The sequence below is a fragment of the Chenopodium quinoa genome, unplaced genomic scaffold, assembly GCF_001683475.1.
Source record: "Chenopodium quinoa cultivar QQ74 unplaced genomic scaffold, ASM168347v1, whole genome shotgun sequence".
In the NCBI taxonomy this organism is placed as follows: domain Eukaryota; kingdom Viridiplantae; phylum Streptophyta; class Magnoliopsida; order Caryophyllales; family Amaranthaceae; genus Chenopodium; species Chenopodium quinoa.
In genome coordinates this window covers 1,404,599-1,425,104 of record NW_018743510.1, presented here as the reverse complement: position 1 = coordinate 1,425,104, position 20,506 = coordinate 1,404,599, and the positions used below count along the sequence as shown (strand labels likewise).

Genomic DNA, 20,506 nt, shown 5'->3' with positions numbered 1-20,506 from the left:
GTTTTTTTTTTTTTTTTTTTTTTTTCAAAGAGAACTCACAAATCACAAACAAAACTAACTAAATAAAATTAAAAACGAAAATAAAGCAAAGACCGACGACGAGCAGAATCCGCCAAACTATGAGCATAGGCAACTGTCACCCTAGGAACCTTCTGAATCTGACAAGGTAGCAACAAGGTCTCGAATGTCCAACTGAAGCCAAAAGACAGAGATATCAACATGGGGAAGTACTAAATGAGGTTTGATATGTATATGCAAGTGCATAACATGGCAAAATTGTAAATAAAGAGCCACTTTATTGTAACGGTTTGTGGAAATGGAGGGAAAAGGTGAACGGAATAGTAAAAAACTTGTAACGGTGTGGGACCCATAACTGATTAAAAAAAAACAATTCACCCTTCCCCACCAGTTGTACTTCCTGAGAGAGAGACCCACTGTAATTTTGAAAAAAAGAAGCTTCTTCCTCCAAAAGTTAATGTCGAAAAGCTGACCAACTTTTCTTCCATTGTTGAGCTCCAAAAAACCTTAAAAATGGAGTTTAAAAAATAAAGAAAAAGTTACAGTATTCTCAGTTGGAGTGTAATGGAGTATCTGGAAACAACTGAGGATATCGAGCGGTACAACAGCGGTGGTGAGTTAGGTCCGAGCATCCCAGAGGCCGTAGATGACGACTGTGGAGAAGTGGACTGCGCAACGGCATTGGAGTTGCTTTTAAATCAGGTGACTGTTTAATTGCTTAAATTTGGATATGTAATTCTGGGTTTGTCTGAAAATTGGGGGGAAGGGGAAATTAGGGTTTGTAAATTTACAATCGTATGAAAAGTTGCATAATTGACTTCGTTGTGCTGCGCAATTGTATGAGAAATTTGCAATATATACATGTAACTTGATTGGTTGTATTGGTATGTCATGTAATTGCTCAGAATTGCATCGTCCTCCCTGTAGTCAGTGCTCTCTGTTAGATGATCATGTACTTTTCGTTTTACTTATTTCGACTAGTTGTGTGAGTATATGTTATTGTTAAGTGCTCAAAATTTTTAGACCTAATGTTTAATGCTGACCTTTGTGAGGTGAATGTATTATGTTATGGTGTACTAGGTAATTGTAGGGGAGGAGTCCTTTAAGACTCCAACGAAAGGGAAGGGCAATGTCTCCATCAGTATTCAGGTTGAGGAGGCTGGTGAAGTGGAGATGGATGTTGCTTTGCCACCTCCATCCATTGGAATGGTTTTTGAGTCCATGATAGAAGTGGATAAGTATTTCAGGGAATATGGGCAACAGAATGGGTTTGGTGTTGTGCGTGCAAGCGGTGCAAATAATGGAAAAGGGGCAAAGAGGAATTGTAGGTGGACATGTGAAAGCTATGGAAGGCCTGGTCGAAAGAGGAAAGAGAGTGAAGTGGGTTTAGTCACAGATGCTCAAATCAGTGAGGATGAAGAGTTGTGTCCTAAGCAAAAGTCAAAAAAATGTGAATGCCCTGTGTTTGTATATGCACATGTGAATGGTGTAGGTCAGTGGGAGATAACAAAGGCAAAAATGGAACATGATGGGCATAGTCCAACCCCTAGTAAAGCGAAGAGTATAAGTAAATTTCGCAAGAAGTTTTTGGTGGAAAATCCCCATATTGTGAAGCAGCTATTTCAAGAAAGAAGGGCAGGGGTGCCAGTTTCTACTATTTACAGAAGTATGGCTCGGCACAGGAATAGGTTGGAGGGGATGCAGTTTGAGCAAAAAGACTTACATGATGAAGTGTCTAAGGAAAGGAAAAGGGTATTTGAAGAAGGTGATGCAAAAGCCATGTTTTCTTACTTTAAGAGAATGGTAGATGACAATTCAAATTTCTTTCACACATATTGAGTTGATGAAGAAGGAAGGCTTAAGGATGTGTTGTAATTCTGCAACACCACATGCTTCCGGAAATTACAGACCCATTGCTCCTAAGCCTGTGTTCCTACCCTTTGGTCCTTACCACCATCAGCAGTATGTTCAGGCTTACCACCATCAATATCTACATCCAAACCAACATCCTCATGAACTCCGTATTCGTCCTAACGGCACTAACCAACACGCTAATGGTACAGCCAATACCCAAGTGACGATGTCTGCAAAGTAGTGAAATCGTAATGATGAAATGCAATACATGAAGAAAATGGTGTAATTATTTTGCTCATGTGTAATAGAACTTTTATGTTAGCACCTGGGGTATTTTTTTGGAGGATGACATTATGTATTTGTGATCTGTAGTACATTGATCCCCTTTTTTGCGAGGGTGTGTGTGTGCACATTTAGTTGTTTTTTGATGTAAAAGATCAAACCCTCTAACTATATGAATAAAATCGGTGCCTCGAAATGGATAAAATTGGGTGTAAGAATTGTCTAACATTTATTTCTTTTTTTATCTAAAAGATCAAAGCCTTTTTTTTTTGCGAGGGTGTGTGTGTGCACATTATGTTGATCGTGTATATTTACATTCGAGAAAAAGATTACAATTGGAATGAATAAAATCGGTTGTACTGAAAATGCAAAGGGTTCAACCGGAACAGATAAGGGTACCACTTAGCATGGAATAAACTTTTGTTATACTAAACCACCAAAGAGTACAACTGAAAAGGAGAAGGGTACCACTAGCATGGAAACGGAATAAACTATTGTTATAGTAAACTATCATGGAAAAATATTTGTCATATACATGTCCTGCTTTACATGCAGAGGGTACAACTGAAAAGGAAATTGGTACCACCTGAATATACAGACGGTAAAGGGTTCAACTGAGATTGAGAAGGGTATTATTTAATTAAGTTTACTATTAATGTAAATAACCTTTGTAAGTTATACTACCATGATGAAGGGTTCAACTGAGATTGAGAAGGGTACCATTTGATTGTGTTACTAATTATACTCACCTTATATAGTGGATGTTAATAAATAACCTTTTGGCTTCCTTTGGATTAGTACTTGTACACTTAGTTATGGGGACTAACTGATTAGTACCAAAGAAATGATTTTAACAATTTTACACCTGAGAAATTGATACTCAAATATAGTGTTTGTTTGTATTTGCACTTGTTGTTTGTATTTGCACTTGTTGTTTATACTAACATATATAGTATTTGTTCATTATTACATAATTGTATTTCCGTTACAACCTAACTGATTTACAAACTAATTTAAATCTAACATTTAGGACATATTATGTAGTTATTGTGAAGGTATTGTACCCATTCAAACCTATTTCGCGTTTTTTTTGTCTTTTTATATACTTATATGAGCAATTCATCCATATGTTACTGGGCCTATTTTAACATTACTGTAATTTACGGTTATACCACTACAGTTACAAAGCTTTCACTAGGTAAATGTTTATCTGTATATAACAAAAATATCGTTAACGGCATGTAGGGTACTATTACTCTGTTTAGGGTTATGGGTTAGGGTCTAGGGTTTAGGGTTTAGTGTTGGTTAGGGTTTAGGGTTTTATTATCATAAGTTACACAAGTACGCTGGGGAGAGGAAAAGAACCACTGGAATACCAAAAAATCCAACTTGTATTGATTTTAACTATGATTGGAATAGTCATGTAGTCCATTAAAACTTTGTAGGGTACTACTAGAACTATATTCATGCTTCTCCATCTCTAGCTGTGTTGTGTTGTTGTGTTGTAGTAAATTATTGGCATTACTTGAGATGATTTTACCCCAATTTGAAAGTCCCTAAAAATACAAAATATTCAGATACCAAATTATGTTCGCGTTCCATTTGATGATGAAAACTATCATGTTTATTGGAGAACTGACTTCTAATTTTGTTGTGAAATGATAAGTCTTACATTGCGCCTGAATGACTATTGCATTAATTGTATTCGTGGTGAAGCTTGATCTTGGATGTTTTTAGCATTGATTTGTCATATTGTTTTCATTTAATCGTTTTAATTAGTTCTTTAGTTATTGATTCTCATTCATTTTATTTTGTTACTTGGTTGAACCATATGTTCTTGGGACTATTTAATTGGTTGAACCATATGTTCTTGGGATCCGACCCTTGCTTGTCCGTCTACATAGTAGTGGTGTAGTTAGGTTTATCTTTGTTAGGTAGTGATTTTGTTATGCACATATACCGAAAATAGTTTGTCATTTTTTGTTAATCGTAATACCATCATTAGCAGAGAACTCCAATTGTAGCTTGATTTTCTATTAACCGTCTTTATCGGAGATCCATTTTCTATTAACCGCATTTCTTCATAAGATATACCATTGCTAAATGCCTTAACACCATATCAATACATCTTCCCATGCATGAAGGTTGGTGTTACACCCAATTTCTTATAGTGCATACATTGTCCATTGTCGTATGATCATTTGTCGTACTTATTAACTACAGTTGTCACAATATTAGTACCACTGCAAGTAAATATAAATCGTTGTAGAGCATACTTTGTCCATTGTCCTAAGATCATTTGTCTTACTTATTAACTGCAGTTGTCACAATATTAGATATTAGTACCACTGAAAGTAAATATAAACCGTTGTAGAGCATACTTTGTCCATTGTCCTAAGATCATTTGTCTTACTTATTAACTACAGTTGTCACAATATTAGTACCACTGCTAGTAAATATAAACCGTTGTAATCTGTTTATGTACAGTTAGGGGTTGTACCAATGTTACTTATTCAGAGTAATTATAGTACCATTGGTTGTAGTTAAAGTACTACTGGAGGTATACAACTGCAATTAATTTCGATTTATAAAGGCGGGAGTTTTGGTAATACTTTCCCGCCCACAGATTTTTGTGCTCTCTTCAAATATAGGGGAGAGGGATTTCAAAGAAAGTTGCATAAAACTTTTTGGAATGTAAGTGGTTGTCATTAAGTCAAGAGAGGTGGATAGTTGATCACGAAGAAAGACAGAAGTCATACATATTCCGTCTGTGTAGTACTCAAGGGTAGCAAAGTATGGAGTGGAGTTGAAATCAAGTTCAGGGGTGGTAGTGGTAGCGAATGGCCGGAAGTACATGACAGGTGTGGTGGGGTGTGGTAATACCGGCCTTCCCCAAGCCCTTCTTGATAAGTTTTGTGAGCTTGACATGGTGACTGTAAAGGAAGGACTGTAAAGGAAGGACTTAGGAACAAATGAGAGAAAGGAGTAGTTTAAAATTCAATCCACAATAACATAATTAATACTGGGAAAAAAGGGGAAAAAAATCCCATGAGATCTTCAATCACAGAGGACTTCTAATTTTAAATATAAAATAAAGAAAGGAAGTACATCTAGGAAGCTAGTTTTGTTCAACTTCAGAAGCAAAGTTTCTTATTGACAAGACAATACACCTGCAATGACAGTACAAATTTGGTGTTGGGCTCAGTGCATTTCTCACATTAGTTGAACACATTAAGGAAGGTAAGACTCATTTATGTTACAGCTGAATTGCACTATCAAAGTAAATGCAACCATTGGTGTTGGGTTGTTATATAATAGTCAACAACACACTGAAATTAAATCACCAATTCCCCCATAAACTAAACTAAAAGGTCTCCAACCTGCACCATTGGCAATGGCGAATAGAGGTATCATAGTTAACTCATGAAATTAAGTTTTTGTGTGTATTCCTTTTGACTGTTTACTTTCTATTTGTTATTGCTAACGCTTTATTTGTTCAAAACTGATGAATTTATTTGTTCTAAACTAATGAGTAGTAATCTTAGTACAACACACAATTCCCAGCGAAACTAAAATCATTGTAAGTGAATTCTATTAGCGATTCTAATGCTTCAACTACTATTCTGTTTGTATTGTCACCAATTCTAATGTCACCATGCGTGATATATTTATGTGTGAGCAAGAGTTATTTTCCTCTCAATGACATGAAAATTTGCATGAATATAAAGTACTATTAGAAGAGTGTATAGTCCTACTACAATAATTGATTGAAGTGTCTGTTGGTCATGCAGGTAATAGAGAATCTGAAAGACGACGTAAGAGAGTGCTAAGGAAAGTACGCAAGTTGAAAAACGCTGGACATCAAGATCCCAATGGTATCATTCGGGATATGTATATGCCTAGGCGTAGCAAGGAATTGATGTTCAGTCATCAGTTGGCAACCATTGCTAGAGGGGGTTTACACGACCCTGTTAAGGGAATAGATTTCCACCCCGAATACCCTTTCCTAACATTGTTTAGAGTAGGGCGGGCTAGGTACTTTCGAAAAGAAGCGTATTGTTTCATGTATTATTTGGTAGATGTTGCAAAGATAGCCATTTGTTTCAACTTGCGCACTTTAAGAAGATCATTAGCGGAGTCATATGCATTCCCTAATTACCACATCTACCTTAAAAAGTTTTTCGAGTTTTTTGCTTACCTAGAAGATTGGTGGCTGGAGGTTGATGAAGCTGTGGGAAAGGGAGAGGAATGGGGAATTGTGCTACTTGGGAAAAAATTTACAACACCAAAGGGGGGTGACATCAAAGTTACTTGGAAGTGGCTGCAATACTCAAAAGAAGACCCCCTTAAGAAAATGGAGAATGATACCGAGCAATTGGTTTGGTTCAGAAGGACAATGCTAGCTGAAAATGGATTACAAGAAGATGAAAACATGTCTATTAACATAGCTCGACCATTTCAATACACCGACTACCCCAGTGCCTATGTGAACCGCATTCAGCATGCCCAATACCTGTTCGAAACCAACTCAAACACTGATACCTCGGCAGAAGGGTTTGGATGGACTTCGGAATCAAGTTTCGAGTTCTGTTGAATAAAGTTTAGGGGTATTATCTAATATAGCATATAACTATGTTGTGTTCTAATTTCTTTTGAATTCAGTAGTAGAAAAGTGCTAGGAATGCTAGTATGTTCAAAATTAAGAATAATATATGATGTTCTCGTTTGCATAGTTAATTAAGCAAAACACTGCTACTGCCTAACACAGTATTTTCAGTACCAAATTCTGAGTAACCAAAACACAATTCAGGTTAACCAATATTTTTCAGAAAATTTGAAATCAAACGCCTAAAAACACTAGTTGGTCATGTGCGAACCGCCCCTACGACTCCCTCGACGTTCTTTAGGCAGAACATCCACCAACTTTGGCTTCATCTGGTTCAGATCATTGTTCACATCAGACAGAAACAAGTTCTGCCTCAAGGTGTGAATCTTGTCCTGAAATAATAGCACATATTATTTGATTAGGAAAACAGACGGGTTACATACTCCTGAAATCATAACCCACAATACTCACCATGTGAAAGGCAACATCAAAGCTTCTTACACAGTGTTTGATAGCAGCTAGCATAATTGCACCACACGAGCACCTAATGAAATGCCAACATCAATAAGGCTAACACTAGTTAAAGTTACCAAATCATACCACAACTTCTAAGATTACATACGTGTCAGGTTGTGTTACGGGGAAAGAATCCCGGCCCCAAGTAGAAATTGTCCCCTCCTCCCAGGTGGGATCACTAAGTTGGAAAAGTTCCCCTAAAGCCTCAATCTGCAGAGAAGGAAAACAGAAGTATTAAAAACTAGTAGTTTAACCAACATAAACTAAGACAACAATATATGAAAACAACAAACACAACAATTACCAGCTTATTCACATTCTTTTCATGTCTTTCGTACGCATCATCGTACATTGAATCAATCATCCAAATACGCTGACCTTTCATATCCAAAGCAAGACAAAACCAGTGTTCCGCATCTTTCTCCTCTGTATCTAGGACAGGGACAAACACCTGTTGCCAAATAAACCTAATTAACAACCTACAAGAACAGGGACAAACAACCATAATACATTTCCCCATAATACAAACAACCATAAGACACTAAAACTACACTAATACACTAAAACTACACTACAAACAGAGGCAAAAAGCAACTAACACTTTGAATTTGGCTTAGTTCAAAGCTTAGAAGGAACTTTGCGTACTTCTGCCCCAACTCCTTGAAATCACCTTGTCCAAGGCACACAAAATGCTGCGAAACACAAATGTTACGAAAGAATGAGAAATAGACACTCCATCAACAATGACACACATACACTGTCACCTTTCCTCACCGAGTACGATGGATCAAGGAGAACCCTCTTCATAGTGTGTTGTTCTGACCAGGTTTTGGTATACAACACAGATGCCATCCTCACATACTGGATGTCCCAAAACATGTAACACAAATAAATAAACTTCCTCATCCCTTTATTCCTCTTTCTATCATATAAAAAAGTCCCAAAACATGTAAAACAAAACAAATTTAACACTAAATACAGAGACAAATTTTGCTCAAATTTCCCTCAAATTTTGCTCACATGCTTTAATCAAATACACATACATACCCAAAATTCAACCACTTTTACACAATAAACCTCTCACATACATAAATCAAACCTTTTAAACAATTCTATTCTACAAGTTCAACCATTTTAAAAATAGCCAGAATACATAACCACCCACATTTTGAACTTCAAACCTCTACATATTCGACCTTTTTTACATACACACAAAAATAAACACCAAATATCGAACTATTCAATTCTTCAAATTCAACCCTTTTAAACTACCATATTCATGTCCAAATTACAACTTCTAACCTCTTCAAATTCGACCTTATACTCCTGATATTCGACCTTATTATAACACCTAATACAAGAGGATAACAAATACCCAAAAATCAAACTTCAATAAATTGCGATTACGATTACAAAACACACATTCATAAACAATTAAGCCTAATTCAAGAGGATAACAATTACCTTATACTGAACCCTAATCTTCGCCATTAACATGGTAGTTTAATTGAACCCAATAAAAATTAAACATGCACAATTCAATTGAACCCATAAATTGAACTAACCTTGATTAACACAAAATAAGGCTTCAAACACAACGACTCGCAGACTCCGGGGAACTCGATACAACGCCGAACAACTTCAACCACCACACATAAAATAAAATCGCCTTCAAATAATTATTTTTTAACTTATTTGTGGAATAGAAGTTTCGGAAATCTCAATTTAACACAACTACGGGTGAAGAAAACGAAACAAAAAACAACATTGAAATGAGGAGAGAGAGAGAGAAGGGGAAAACCAAAAAACTAATTTGAAATGAGGAGAGAGAGGAAGGAGGACAGAGATGAGATCGAGACAAACAAGACAATAAAAAATTAAAATAGTACAAAACGGGAAATCGAGTTGCAGAACGGGGCTGCTGAGTCAAAATTTTCAAATTCCAAGCGAATTGACAAATTTACCCTTTGATATGTATTTGCATGTACATATCAGACCTCCCTTTGGAAGCCCTCATATCAACATATCGCGTACCCTGTAGAACAACCTGAACCGCACTGAATCAGTAAGAATCTTAAGCCGAGTATACCCACATTTCTTGGCACGTCGTAAAGCAAAAAGACAGGCCTACAGCCTGAAGAGCTGAGTTAGAAACACACGCCTGAGCCCCACCTCCAGCCTGGTTCCCAGAAGCCCTCTCCGAGAAGACCCAACCCGTCCCAGCCATATGATGTAATACCCCGTATTTTTATACGTATTTTAACTTAAATAAGTATTTCTTAAAGTGTTCAAATAATTCGAAATGAATTATTTATGGTGTTTCATTAATTTAAAAAGAATTGTTTTAATTAAAAGTTTATTTTTAATTATTTAACAATCTTGAAAATATTTTATTTCATGATTTGGAAACTTTGGGGCATATTATTTTATAAAAGGAAATTTTAAAACCAATGGTATTTAAGGAAAGTCAAAATACTAGTTTGAATAGGAGAAGAGATCATTAAAGGTAAAAAGGGGAATTTAAGTAGGAGGGTTTAGAGTGGGGGTATAAATACCCATCACATGGGCAAATTGAACCTTGCCCAAGTTAGAGAATACCCAAAGGTAACTCTCTCTCTCTCTTCTTATTTTCTCTTTCTCTCTCTTATTTTCCCTTTCCCCTTTATTTTTATTTTGTTTCATCACCACCCACATACACCACCACCGGCCAGCCACCACCACAGCCACCATCGGCCGGCTGCCACCACCACCAGCACTCGCCGGCAGCGGCGGGCGCGACAGCAGCCCGACCTTGGTGGTCGTGCGGCCCTTAAGAAAAAAAAATTGTTCTTTTGATTTTTAATTAAATCCACCCTTGATCTAATTATAGATTTTGATTTTTGTGATGATTTTTATGATGTTTGATTTTAAGTATGATGTATATAGATTTTCCGATTTGGTTTTGAATTAAAAAGCCCCAAATTATAAACCCTAGGTTCTAAGTTTATGTATATTGATGGAAATTGTTTACAGGTGATTTAAATTATTGAAATAAGTGTTTTAAAACACAATTACAACTATTTTAGATGATTTAATAAAGCTGGAATTTTTATATATAAGCTGTAATTATGTTTCTTGAAATGATTTTTAATTACTCATTAATTGAGAATAAAAGTAAGGGTTTTAAATCAAATTTTAGCTTGTTTTAAAGGATTTATGAGTGATTTAAGGAGTGTATATATATGGCTGGAAATTTATATTGAATAGGTAATAATGCTTCTTTGTAATTTTGGTTTGTAGGAGTTTTCCAAGTGAGTGATTTTATTTAGTCGTGGCGATTTTGAGATCATATTCAAGGTACGTTCGCGTACTTGGTAATTATTTGAATATGTAGAAGCATGCTAGACTTTGATAAATTAATTCCAAGTAGTATCATGATAGGAGTTGGTTGGAATTTGTTGATTAGATTGATGTTGGTAAATGATTTGTGAGGTATGAATTATTTATGATGAATTGGTGATTGGAATTAAATATGTTGGCATGTTGGATATGAACCACACTTTTACCATTATCTTGATGGAAGACATGTTTAATCAAACTAAATGTTTAATTTGGTTTGGAATATGAAAAGGAAATTTTATTTTGGTTCATATAATTTTTATTGATGCTATAAGCATGAGGAAGGAGCTATTTAAGTGTCTATGTACACGAGGATTAAATTATATTTTGGTGCCTAAGTGCACTTAAGGTGTTCTAAACACCGAGGGATAGGATTTGTGGTGCTTTATGCGCTTAAGGTGTTATTTAACACCGAGGTAGTTTGAAAAGGATTTAATATTAAATTTATGTGGTCACAAATTATTCAAGAATTAAATTGGTATGCTTGTTTGCTTGAAGGAATTATAATGTTTGATTGTGTTATGGTTTGAGAGTCATAACCAATTATAATAATATGTAAAGCAACGTAAAGTGAAAGAGATTACGCACCAAGACTCTTGGAACGTATATACCTTGAGTATGAACATATGGGGGGGGGGAGAGTTATGCGACTTTATATTTGACCATAACTTCTATTGGGAGTACAAGACGTTGTATATTCCTTTTTATTATGCGCAGGAATTCCGCACTTATGAGTGGTTCTTTTATACTAGCACGGTTAGCTCCCGTGTTAGTACCCCTTTATTGGGGCAAGTTAGGGGGAAACTCGTTCGATGCGTAATCAAATAAATGGACATTGGTATTTTTCTAGTTAAGTGTTGAATGTCTTGCATGCTTGTTTATAGGTGCAACAAAGTAAGTTGTGTGATGATAGGATGAAAGCATGATATTGTGTTTTATTACGCTTATGTACTCAACATTGTTGATTGTGTGTTGTATGTTTGTTTGACCTTGTCTTTACCTTGGCCCTACGACGACCCATTTCTAATGGCGAGTAGTTGGGACAGGTAGAGAGAAGTTTTTCAGGTGATGAAGCATTTTCATGATGGGCATGAGTGAAGAGTGAATCATACTTAGTTTCCATAGGAATATGATGTGTTTTATTTGCTTTGAATATTATTTAATTTATTATGCTCATGAGACTAACGTAAAGGTTTTCAGTATTGTTTGGTTTTAAGGGCCTACAATGGTTCGAAGCTGTAGGTTGACTTTGTTTGACTTTACTTTCGTTTGGTTTGGCATTTAAGTTGACTTGTTTTGAATGGTTTTAAAGAAAGCCTTCCGCTGTGTGTCTTTGATATTTGCCTTAGCCGTTTTCACGGTGGTGTTAATGTCTTAGATTTTCCTATTTCGTATTTCAAAGAGGGCAAAACAGGTATTTTAAAGGAAAGAAATTTCTAAGGTGTTACAATGTGGTATCTGGGAGCTTTGGTTGAGATTTTTTATTACCACTAAAGCCAAAAACGTGTTTGAAAGGAATTTGTTTTAAACTTGGCCAAGTGCTTACTTAATTAAGTTATTTTTAAAGAGGCTTATTTTCACTTATTTTAATTTTTGGAAACCGGAAAATTTATTCATTATTTAATTTTTAAAGGTCCAATTTTTTTTTTTTTTTTTTTTTTTTATTGTAGAAAATCTGAGTTTTATTTTTATTTTTATGAAGGATATTCGAATTTTTTTTTTTGGGTGTCCGAATTTTTTTTATGTTGGCCGAATATTTTGGCCTTTTTCTGGGCTTATTTTCGAAAATTAATTTTAAAAGAGGAGTCAAAAATATTTTTAGTTTGTTCATTTTGCAGGAAAGCAAGGATTGAGGTAAGTATTATGTGTTAAAAGCTTTTAAAAGCATGCTGGTGAGCTTGGGTAGGAAAGATTTTGGGCATATAAGTTAGGAATGATTATGTTCTTGTATGCATTAAGTTTTAGGTTGTGATGTTTGATCATGTGGATTGATTAATTGAAAGCATGTGATTATGTGATTGAGAATAGGTAAAATTGTTTGATTGAACATTGAACCTAATTCATGCAAGAACTGTATTATTTTATTTTCTTTGGGAAGGGAATTCTTTTCTACGCCTTTTCCTTTACAGGATGCCGATTCTTCCTAGCAAACATTCCCAAATTGGTACTCTAGTTAAGAAAAATAATGAACATCCGTTTGATTATGTCAAGAAGATAAGATTCTATTGTTCCCATATGAGCGATGTCTTAGGAGACAAGCACTATGACCTTCCTGATCAAGTTTCTGTTATGATTATTCATTGTCTACCGGATGAACCCCCATACCTTGTTGTCAAAGCAAAATTTTCTGATTTCTATTTACCAGGGGACATCCCAAACTACTCTATATACAGAGACTATTATGGCCAGTGGTATCCAGATTATAGGTACCTAATTTCTTACCTCGTTAGAGTTGAGAAATATCATTGTGAGCGCTTGCACATTCCTTATCCCAATTACTACTATGATAATCCAGCAGGGAATAATTTCCCTTCCACTAGTCATCAGTCAGGAAGTTCTTCTCCCACTCAGGGTAATCAAGCAGGGACAGATGGAGGGCAGGAAGAAGGAGAGATGATGGATGAGAGTAGCCATACTGTTGATAGTTCCATTATGGAGATTCCATATCCAAATCCACCTCCAACTCCAATTATAATCGACATTTCATTTGATGATGAGGAAGACGAAGAGTTTGTCCAAGTAGAGCAAGAACCAGAGTCACCTAAACCAATGGAGGAAGAAGATGACCCTGAATTCGATCTTGGAAGCTACAAACAATCTACCGACAAGAAGGATAATGTTCGAAAGGACTAGATTTTTGTAGTTTCATTTCTTTTAGGATTCTTAGATTCGTTTATGCATTTTAATTATTCTAGTTTCAGTGAAGCAATAAGTGGCATGTCCACAGTGAGTCAGTAAACTTATGTAGTTGCATAAGTTATTTAAACTCATTTTATTTCAGTGTTCCATTCATTTTCTTACTCAGCAATAAAATTTCGTTTATTTCCTTGTCCAATTATTCATTTATTGACAAATAATTTATTTCGTTCTCAAATCATTCATTTCGTATCACTACTCCAAGAAGCCATTTCTTACTCGCAAATATTCCAATAATTCATTTCTAAACTCTGGGAATCCATGGGAATTATTTTTGTTGATTAATGTGATTCTTCATTAAATGTGTGGTTGGTTAGCAATCAATATTTGGTTGACAAAGCTGCAAATTTTGGGAATTTTAACTTTTGTAATCCCAATTTGTTAGCTTAAAATTTAATGTGTATGCTTTAAGGGTATTAACTAGTTATATGGGTGTCTAACATGAGAGTTAGCCAAGACCATATTTAATAAATACCCCTTTGTTTTAATTCAGGCGAAGAAAGATGGCAGGAGGGAGTGAGTGGTAACAACAACGATGGAGGAGAGCTAAGTGAAGTTGTGAGGCAGTTGGCTGCTGTTGCCCAACAATTAGCAAGGAACTCAACCAATAATGTAGATGCTCAGGGAGAGCTATTTAAGAAGGTGCCGCAGAGCAAGCCACCAACCTATCAAGGAGAGCCTAATCCAACTATATTGGAAAATTGGTTAAGGGAGTTTGAGAAACCGTTTGGGGCAGTAGGGTGTACGGAAACTTCAAAAGTAGGTTGTGCTACCTATTACCTCAGGGGTGAAGTTGACCTTTGGTGGCAGCAAAATGAAGCTACCATTAAGGCACTACCTAGATTTAACTGGACGATGTTTCAGGAGAAGGTTAGGGACAAGTTTTACCCTAGCTTCTTACAGAAACAAAAAGCTGAGGAATTTTCTAACCTTGCAATAGGGAATATGTCGGTCACTGAATACTACACCAAGTTTATTGAGCTGTCACGATTTGCTAAAGAGTCTGTTTTTACAGAAAAGCCTAAGGCTAGGAAGTTTGAGAGTAGACTGACTATTGATTTGCAGTTAAAGCTGTGTGGGCAAGTATTTAAAACCTTGGATGAAGTGTATGGGAGAGCTACACACCTATATGCCTTAGAATTAAAGAAAAGGAAAGAGATAGCTAAAGTGGAAGGAAAGGAAAAGAGAAAAGAGGTGGGATAGAACTCTAGAAACCTGCTAGGTAACCAGAACAACTTCAAGAAACAGAAGTACCACCATAATAACAACAACTTCCACAACAACAATAATTTTCAAGGAAACAATCGCCAAGGTGGTCGGAACTTTAATGGTGGAGCTAAGAATCTAACCAGGGAAATAATAAGGGTGGAAGTCGCTATTTTTGCAAAAGGTGCAAAAATAACCACCCTGGTAGGGATTGTGATGGAAATTTGGTCACCTGTCGTGCTTGCAACAAGTTAGGACACAGGGAGTGTGAATGTTTCTCCAAGGATCCCAATCAAAATAAAATAAGGAAATAATCAAGGAGGGGTTCAGAGAAACTTTCAAGGAAGCAACAACTATTTTGGGAACAAGGGGGCACAACAGAATGCGGCGAAAACCAATAATAATAATGGAAATAACCAACAGAAAGGTGGAGCTGGAGGAAAGTTGAATGTAATGAGTAGGCATGAGGCTGATTCCACGAAAGATGACATCACTGGTACCTTTTCTATTAACTATATTCCTGTTAAAGTCTTGTTTGATTCTGGTGCAACTTTTTCTTTCATTTCAAAGGCCATTGTTTCAAAATTATCAAACCGTTTGAAAACCGTAGATGAGGTAGATTTGTCTATAGTTATTCCTACGGGTGGGGTAGTAAAGTGTAACAAGACCTTTAAAGATGTACCTTTAGAAATCGAAGGAAAAGTGTTTTTGTCAGATCTCATTGAGTTTGGGTTGAGTGACTTTGATGTCATTTTGGGAATGGATTGGTTGAGCAAGTACAGTGCAGAGATTAGTTGTAGATCACAGAAAGTAAAAATGAGTACAGCTGATAATGAGTGGGTGACATATTGAATGCATGGTGAAACCAAGTGCCCAAGGATCATATCTGTGTTAAAATTGGCAAAGTATATTAAGAAGGGGCATCCAATGTATTTTTGTAGTGTGAGGAATATGGAACATGAAGAAACAACTAAGCCTGAGGATATAGAAGTAGTAAATGAGTTTCTGGATGTGTTTCCAGAAGAGATTCCTGGAATGCCACCCAAAAGGGCAATTAATTTCACAATAGAGCTAGTTCCAGGAACAACACCAATTTCCAAGGCACCATATCGAATGACACCTGTAGAGATGAGTGAGTTAAAGGAGCAATTGCAGGATTTATTAGAAAAGGGATACATAAGACCAAGTGCATCACCTTGGGGAGCGCCAGTATTATTTGTGAAGAAGAAAGATGGAAGTATGAGGCTATGTATTGACTATAGGGAGTTAAATAAGGTTACCATAAAGAACAAGTACCCATTACCAATGATTGATGACCTATTTGACCAGTTGGGAGGCGCAACTGTGTTTTCTAAGATTGATTTAAGGTCTGGTTACCATCAACTTAGGATTGCAGATGAAGATATTCCCAAGACTGCATTTAGAACAAGATATGGACATTTTGAGTTCACAGTGTTGCCTTTTGGATTGACGAATGCTCCTGCAATCTTTATGGACTTGATGAATATGGTGTTTCATCCATTTATGGACAAGTTTGTGGTAGTGTTCATAGATGATATACTGGTGTATTTGAAGAGTAAAAAAGAAGAACATGTAGAACATCTAAGAGCAATTCTGCAAACACTAAGGGAAAACAAGTTGTACGCAAAGTTCTCTAAGTGTGAGTTATGGTTGGAGAAAGTAGCATTTCTAGGTCATTTTGTGTCCAAAGATGGGGTAGAAGTAGATCCAGCAAAGATCGAGGCAGTGAAAGGTTGGCCTACGCCAAAAACGGTGTCTGACATTAGGAGTTTCTTAGGTTTAGTAGGGTATTTTAGGTGTTTTGTGAAAGATTTCTCGAAGATTGCTAAACCTATGACCTCTCTAATGAAGAAAGACAAGAAGTTTGAGTGGGATGACAAGTGTGAGGAAGCATTCCAACTCTTGAAACAAAAGCTAATCACAGCGCCAGTGCTTACACTGCCAGACGATAGTGGAATTTATGCTGTATATAGTGACGCATCCAAGAATGGTCTAGGATGTGTACTTATGCAAAATGGGAAGGTGATTGCGTATGCATCAAGACAGTTAAAGACTCATGAAGTAAATTACCCTACTCATGACTTAGAACTAGTTGCAATCATTTTTGCGCTAAAGATTTGGAGGCACTACTTATATGGAGTGAAATGTAGGATTTATACAGACCATAAGAGTTTGAAATACATTTTCACTCAAAGGGATTTAAACTCACGCCAAAGGAGATGGTTAGAGTATACGACAGATTACGACTTAGACATACAATATCATGAGTGGAAAGCAAATATAGTCGCAGATGCTCTAAGTCGTAAAACTAACTCCTATACCATGACATTTGTTCTGTGCTTTAATTCAAGCATGAGTCATGGGGAAAGTTCACACATGGTCAAACGTCTGGTGCAATGTGCAATGATGGATCACCCTCTTAGTCATTGACCCTTTTCACAAACTTAATGCTAACAATAATAATTTAACATAAATACTAGATTTTAAACTAAATAATAATTCAACATAAACACTAGCTAACTAAGATTATAATTTTTCATTATGAAATAATCATTTTGTTACGATATTGGAACTTTTAAGATTTGGTTTTGATTTGTAAGAACAATGCAAGTTGAAATGAGAAATCAATTAAAAGTGCACAAATTAAAACACACACAAGATTTACAGTGTTTCACTCAACATGAACTACATCCACTTTTGGGGATTGGAGCTTATATTACTCTTCAATAGAAGAAGAATTACAATGAATGAATTTTGAAAGAGATGAGAAATATATGGTGTATGTTCTTGGTAATTGAGCTAGTTTATATCGATATCACTTGTGTTTGTCTCTTTCATACTCTTACAAGACTATACAAAATGTATTTATAGTGCTTGAAAATAAGGACAATCCAACGACCAAGATTAGAGTTCGGCAGTCGACATTCAGAAGAGGCCAACTGGCCGAGTAAGTTCGATCAAACCTACCCATGGTTCGAGCAAATTTTTATATAGAATGATCAATCGAACTTCTATTCTCAAGGTTCATGCGAACCATTCCGCAAAATGCTTGACAGAAAACTCTTCGTACAATGGTCATAATTTCTTTGTTTCTTATCGAAAATAGGCTTATTCATGACCACTCGTTGGAAAGCTATTATCACCTCCAATAAAAATCAACTCAATATCATTTCTTGATTTGATATATGATCATATGAAGTCAGCCCTTTGCTATGCTTCTTTACTTAAAACTCCAAACACCATAAACCAAACATGCATCACCATGGATCATTCAAGGTACACACATAAAACATTTAATCTGTATGTTCGTTTTGACTCAATGCTAATCCTTAAAATATATGTCATGCCCCAGTAAGTCTCATATACCTATGTCTTTCCTACCATTTTAAGTTTAGAATGAAGTCATGAGCCTTAAGATTAATTATATTCCATGATTGAGTCTATTTGCAATTCAAATTTATATATAGTGCTAAAATGTCACACAAAATGGTCATTTGTGAAGCTCTACTTCAATTTACATGTCCCATACTTATCAATAAACAACCAAAAGTATTGACACGGATTACATGAGACTTTTATATGGAGACAAATGGAGTAGTGACTATATTCGAGGTCCAAAAGATTTTTGGCTTTTTGCAACAAAGAAAGTAGTACAAATAGAGGAAGTCCAAATACATTTAGATATTTATAATATGGTTTCTTAAAAAAAAAAAACAAGAAAGAAAGATATTTATAATATGGTAGTTTGGTAAATCAATGGAACTTTGTGTAGGCCTCGTTTTATCATCATCATCATCGAGAGGGGTTTAGATTTTAATAAGGAGATTGGAAGGGTAAAGGGGTAGATTTGTTTTTGGTTCACAAGGAGAGAAGAGGTGGATGGGGGGATATTGTTTACATAAAAGTAGAATCAATCAACCAATTAAACTGTGCCATGTAGGCTAAATGGATGATTTGAGTACTTTATAGTTTACACATACAGATTTGAGAATATTGGCAAGGATCCTCATACAAGGAGAAGAGTAAGCCTTATTTAGTAAAGAACTTGGTCCAGGTAAACGTACAAGGCTCATTGTGAGTGGGGAGAATAAGGTTGCCTCTAGTGAAAATTAATTTTAAAACCTCATTATTTGTGTCCTTACTGCTAAATCAAGTGCGAATTGAATTTTTTATTTTCTTGATATATCAAAGACTAATTAATATTACTTGAGATTATATTTGTTGGTTTCCTCTACAATGACTGAATGGACAAAGTATTTTTTCTTTAATTCCAAATGGACAACGAATTGATCAAAACATGTATGAATTGTAATAATATACGAAATAATTAACCACAAAAAAGACTTTTTAATTTGTGGTTTTATCATTAAACAGATAATATTATCTTTCTTAATTAAGATAAAACTATTGCTTAATTCATAAATACCATACTTATTTAGCATCTTAGCTACAGAAATGTAAGTGAGCTAAGTACTTAGTAGTAGATAGCTAACTAGCAAAATCAACATAGTGACATACTAGCTACTTAATCATTTGCCACTTTTGTGCATAACTTTACCAATAATTAATAATCTACAAAATATAAATCTACAAAAAAGATTATCCCATATATTATCTTAATAACTACAAAGTAACACTTCATGATCAGCTTCAAATCTGATTTGCATATTAACCCTAGCAATAAAATCATCTGCCCTTCTATGCAATTCATCACTTGACAATAACTCATGAACAACTTCCTCCTTTTTACACTCCAACACATCCTCAATGTGCTCAATCTCCTCCCAATCATCTCCTATTTCATTCTCCTCTTCTTCAACTCGACTCGATTCTTTCTCCACTTCCTCTGCCTCAATCTTTACCGCATCTGCGATCTTACATTCAACTTCAACCAATTTTTCTTCTTGCTTCACCTTAACCTTTTCGACTTCAACTTTGTCGATTTTTTTAGGACATGTGGCTTCTGACCCTTGATTAATCTTTGACTCACCCAAGAGAAAGATAACAATAAGATTGCCAATAATGAAAAGAGACTTCACATTGAAGAAAAATGACAAGATTGTAGGAAGAGAAACACAAAGAAAGGATTTCATAGATGAATACATAGAAGGTAACCAAAATGGACTAGTACAAAATATACCACAAATTAAAGCTACAATTGGATAAAACATTAGGGTCGTCTTAATTTGTTGTTGTTTATATCTTCTTAATGCTAGGATTTTTTCTACATTGATAGAATCCATCATTTTTTTTTTTTTTTTTTTTTGGGGAAGAGTAATAATAAGAAGATGAAATTGGTTGATTGACTGACCTTAGAACAATGGGAAAATCTAGCATTTATAAGTAATATGAGGGTATTGGTGGTATACAATAATACAATAATACATCTAACTTTCACGTTAAGTGTACGTGGATACTTTTTTTGTATGGGGTAAGGTGATGACTTTTTGAAAAGCAAATATATAAAATGGTCCATCACTCCATTTGTTATTTTGTTTAACTTTGGACAAACTCTTTTTTTTTTTTTAATGTTTTTTTTCCTTTTGGTTAAATTTTCTTTCTTTATTCCACAATTTCAGCTTGATGGTTTTACATTGATCTTTGCTTAATGGCGTGGAAATCTACCTAGTGTAGATTCATAGAAAGGCGAGAATTTTATGCTTCATTTTTTCTTTTTCATTTTGACCATCTTTTTTCTTATTCTGCTCA

General features: G+C 35.4%; 2 protein-coding genes across 2 annotated transcripts; both read left to right on the top strand.

Moving 5' to 3' along the window:
- The first annotated feature begins 13,966 nt into the window (after positions 1 to 13,966).
- LOC110739621 lies at positions 13,967 to 14,773 on the top strand. The gene is made up of 2 exons (XM_021920071.1): positions 13,967 to 13,970; positions 14,064 to 14,773. The coding sequence occupies exons 1-2, from the start codon at positions 13,967 to 13,969 to the stop codon at positions 14,771 to 14,773; spliced, it is 714 nt and encodes a 237-aa protein (XP_021775763.1).
- Positions 14,774 to 15,229: 456 nt separating this feature from the next.
- Positions 15,230 to 15,628, top strand: LOC110739620. The gene has a single exon (XM_021920070.1). It carries the CDS (start codon positions 15,230 to 15,232, stop codon positions 15,626 to 15,628), a length of 399 nt encoding a protein of 132 aa, XP_021775762.1.
- The last annotated feature ends 4,878 nt before the right edge of the window (positions 15,629 to 20,506 follow it).

What these genes read in the sequence shown, in the direction of transcription:
- LOC110739620 (XM_021920070.1), top strand. Translation starts at nt 15,230, where the DNA reads ATGAGTAGGCATGAGGCTGATTCCACGAAAGATGACATCACTGGTACC.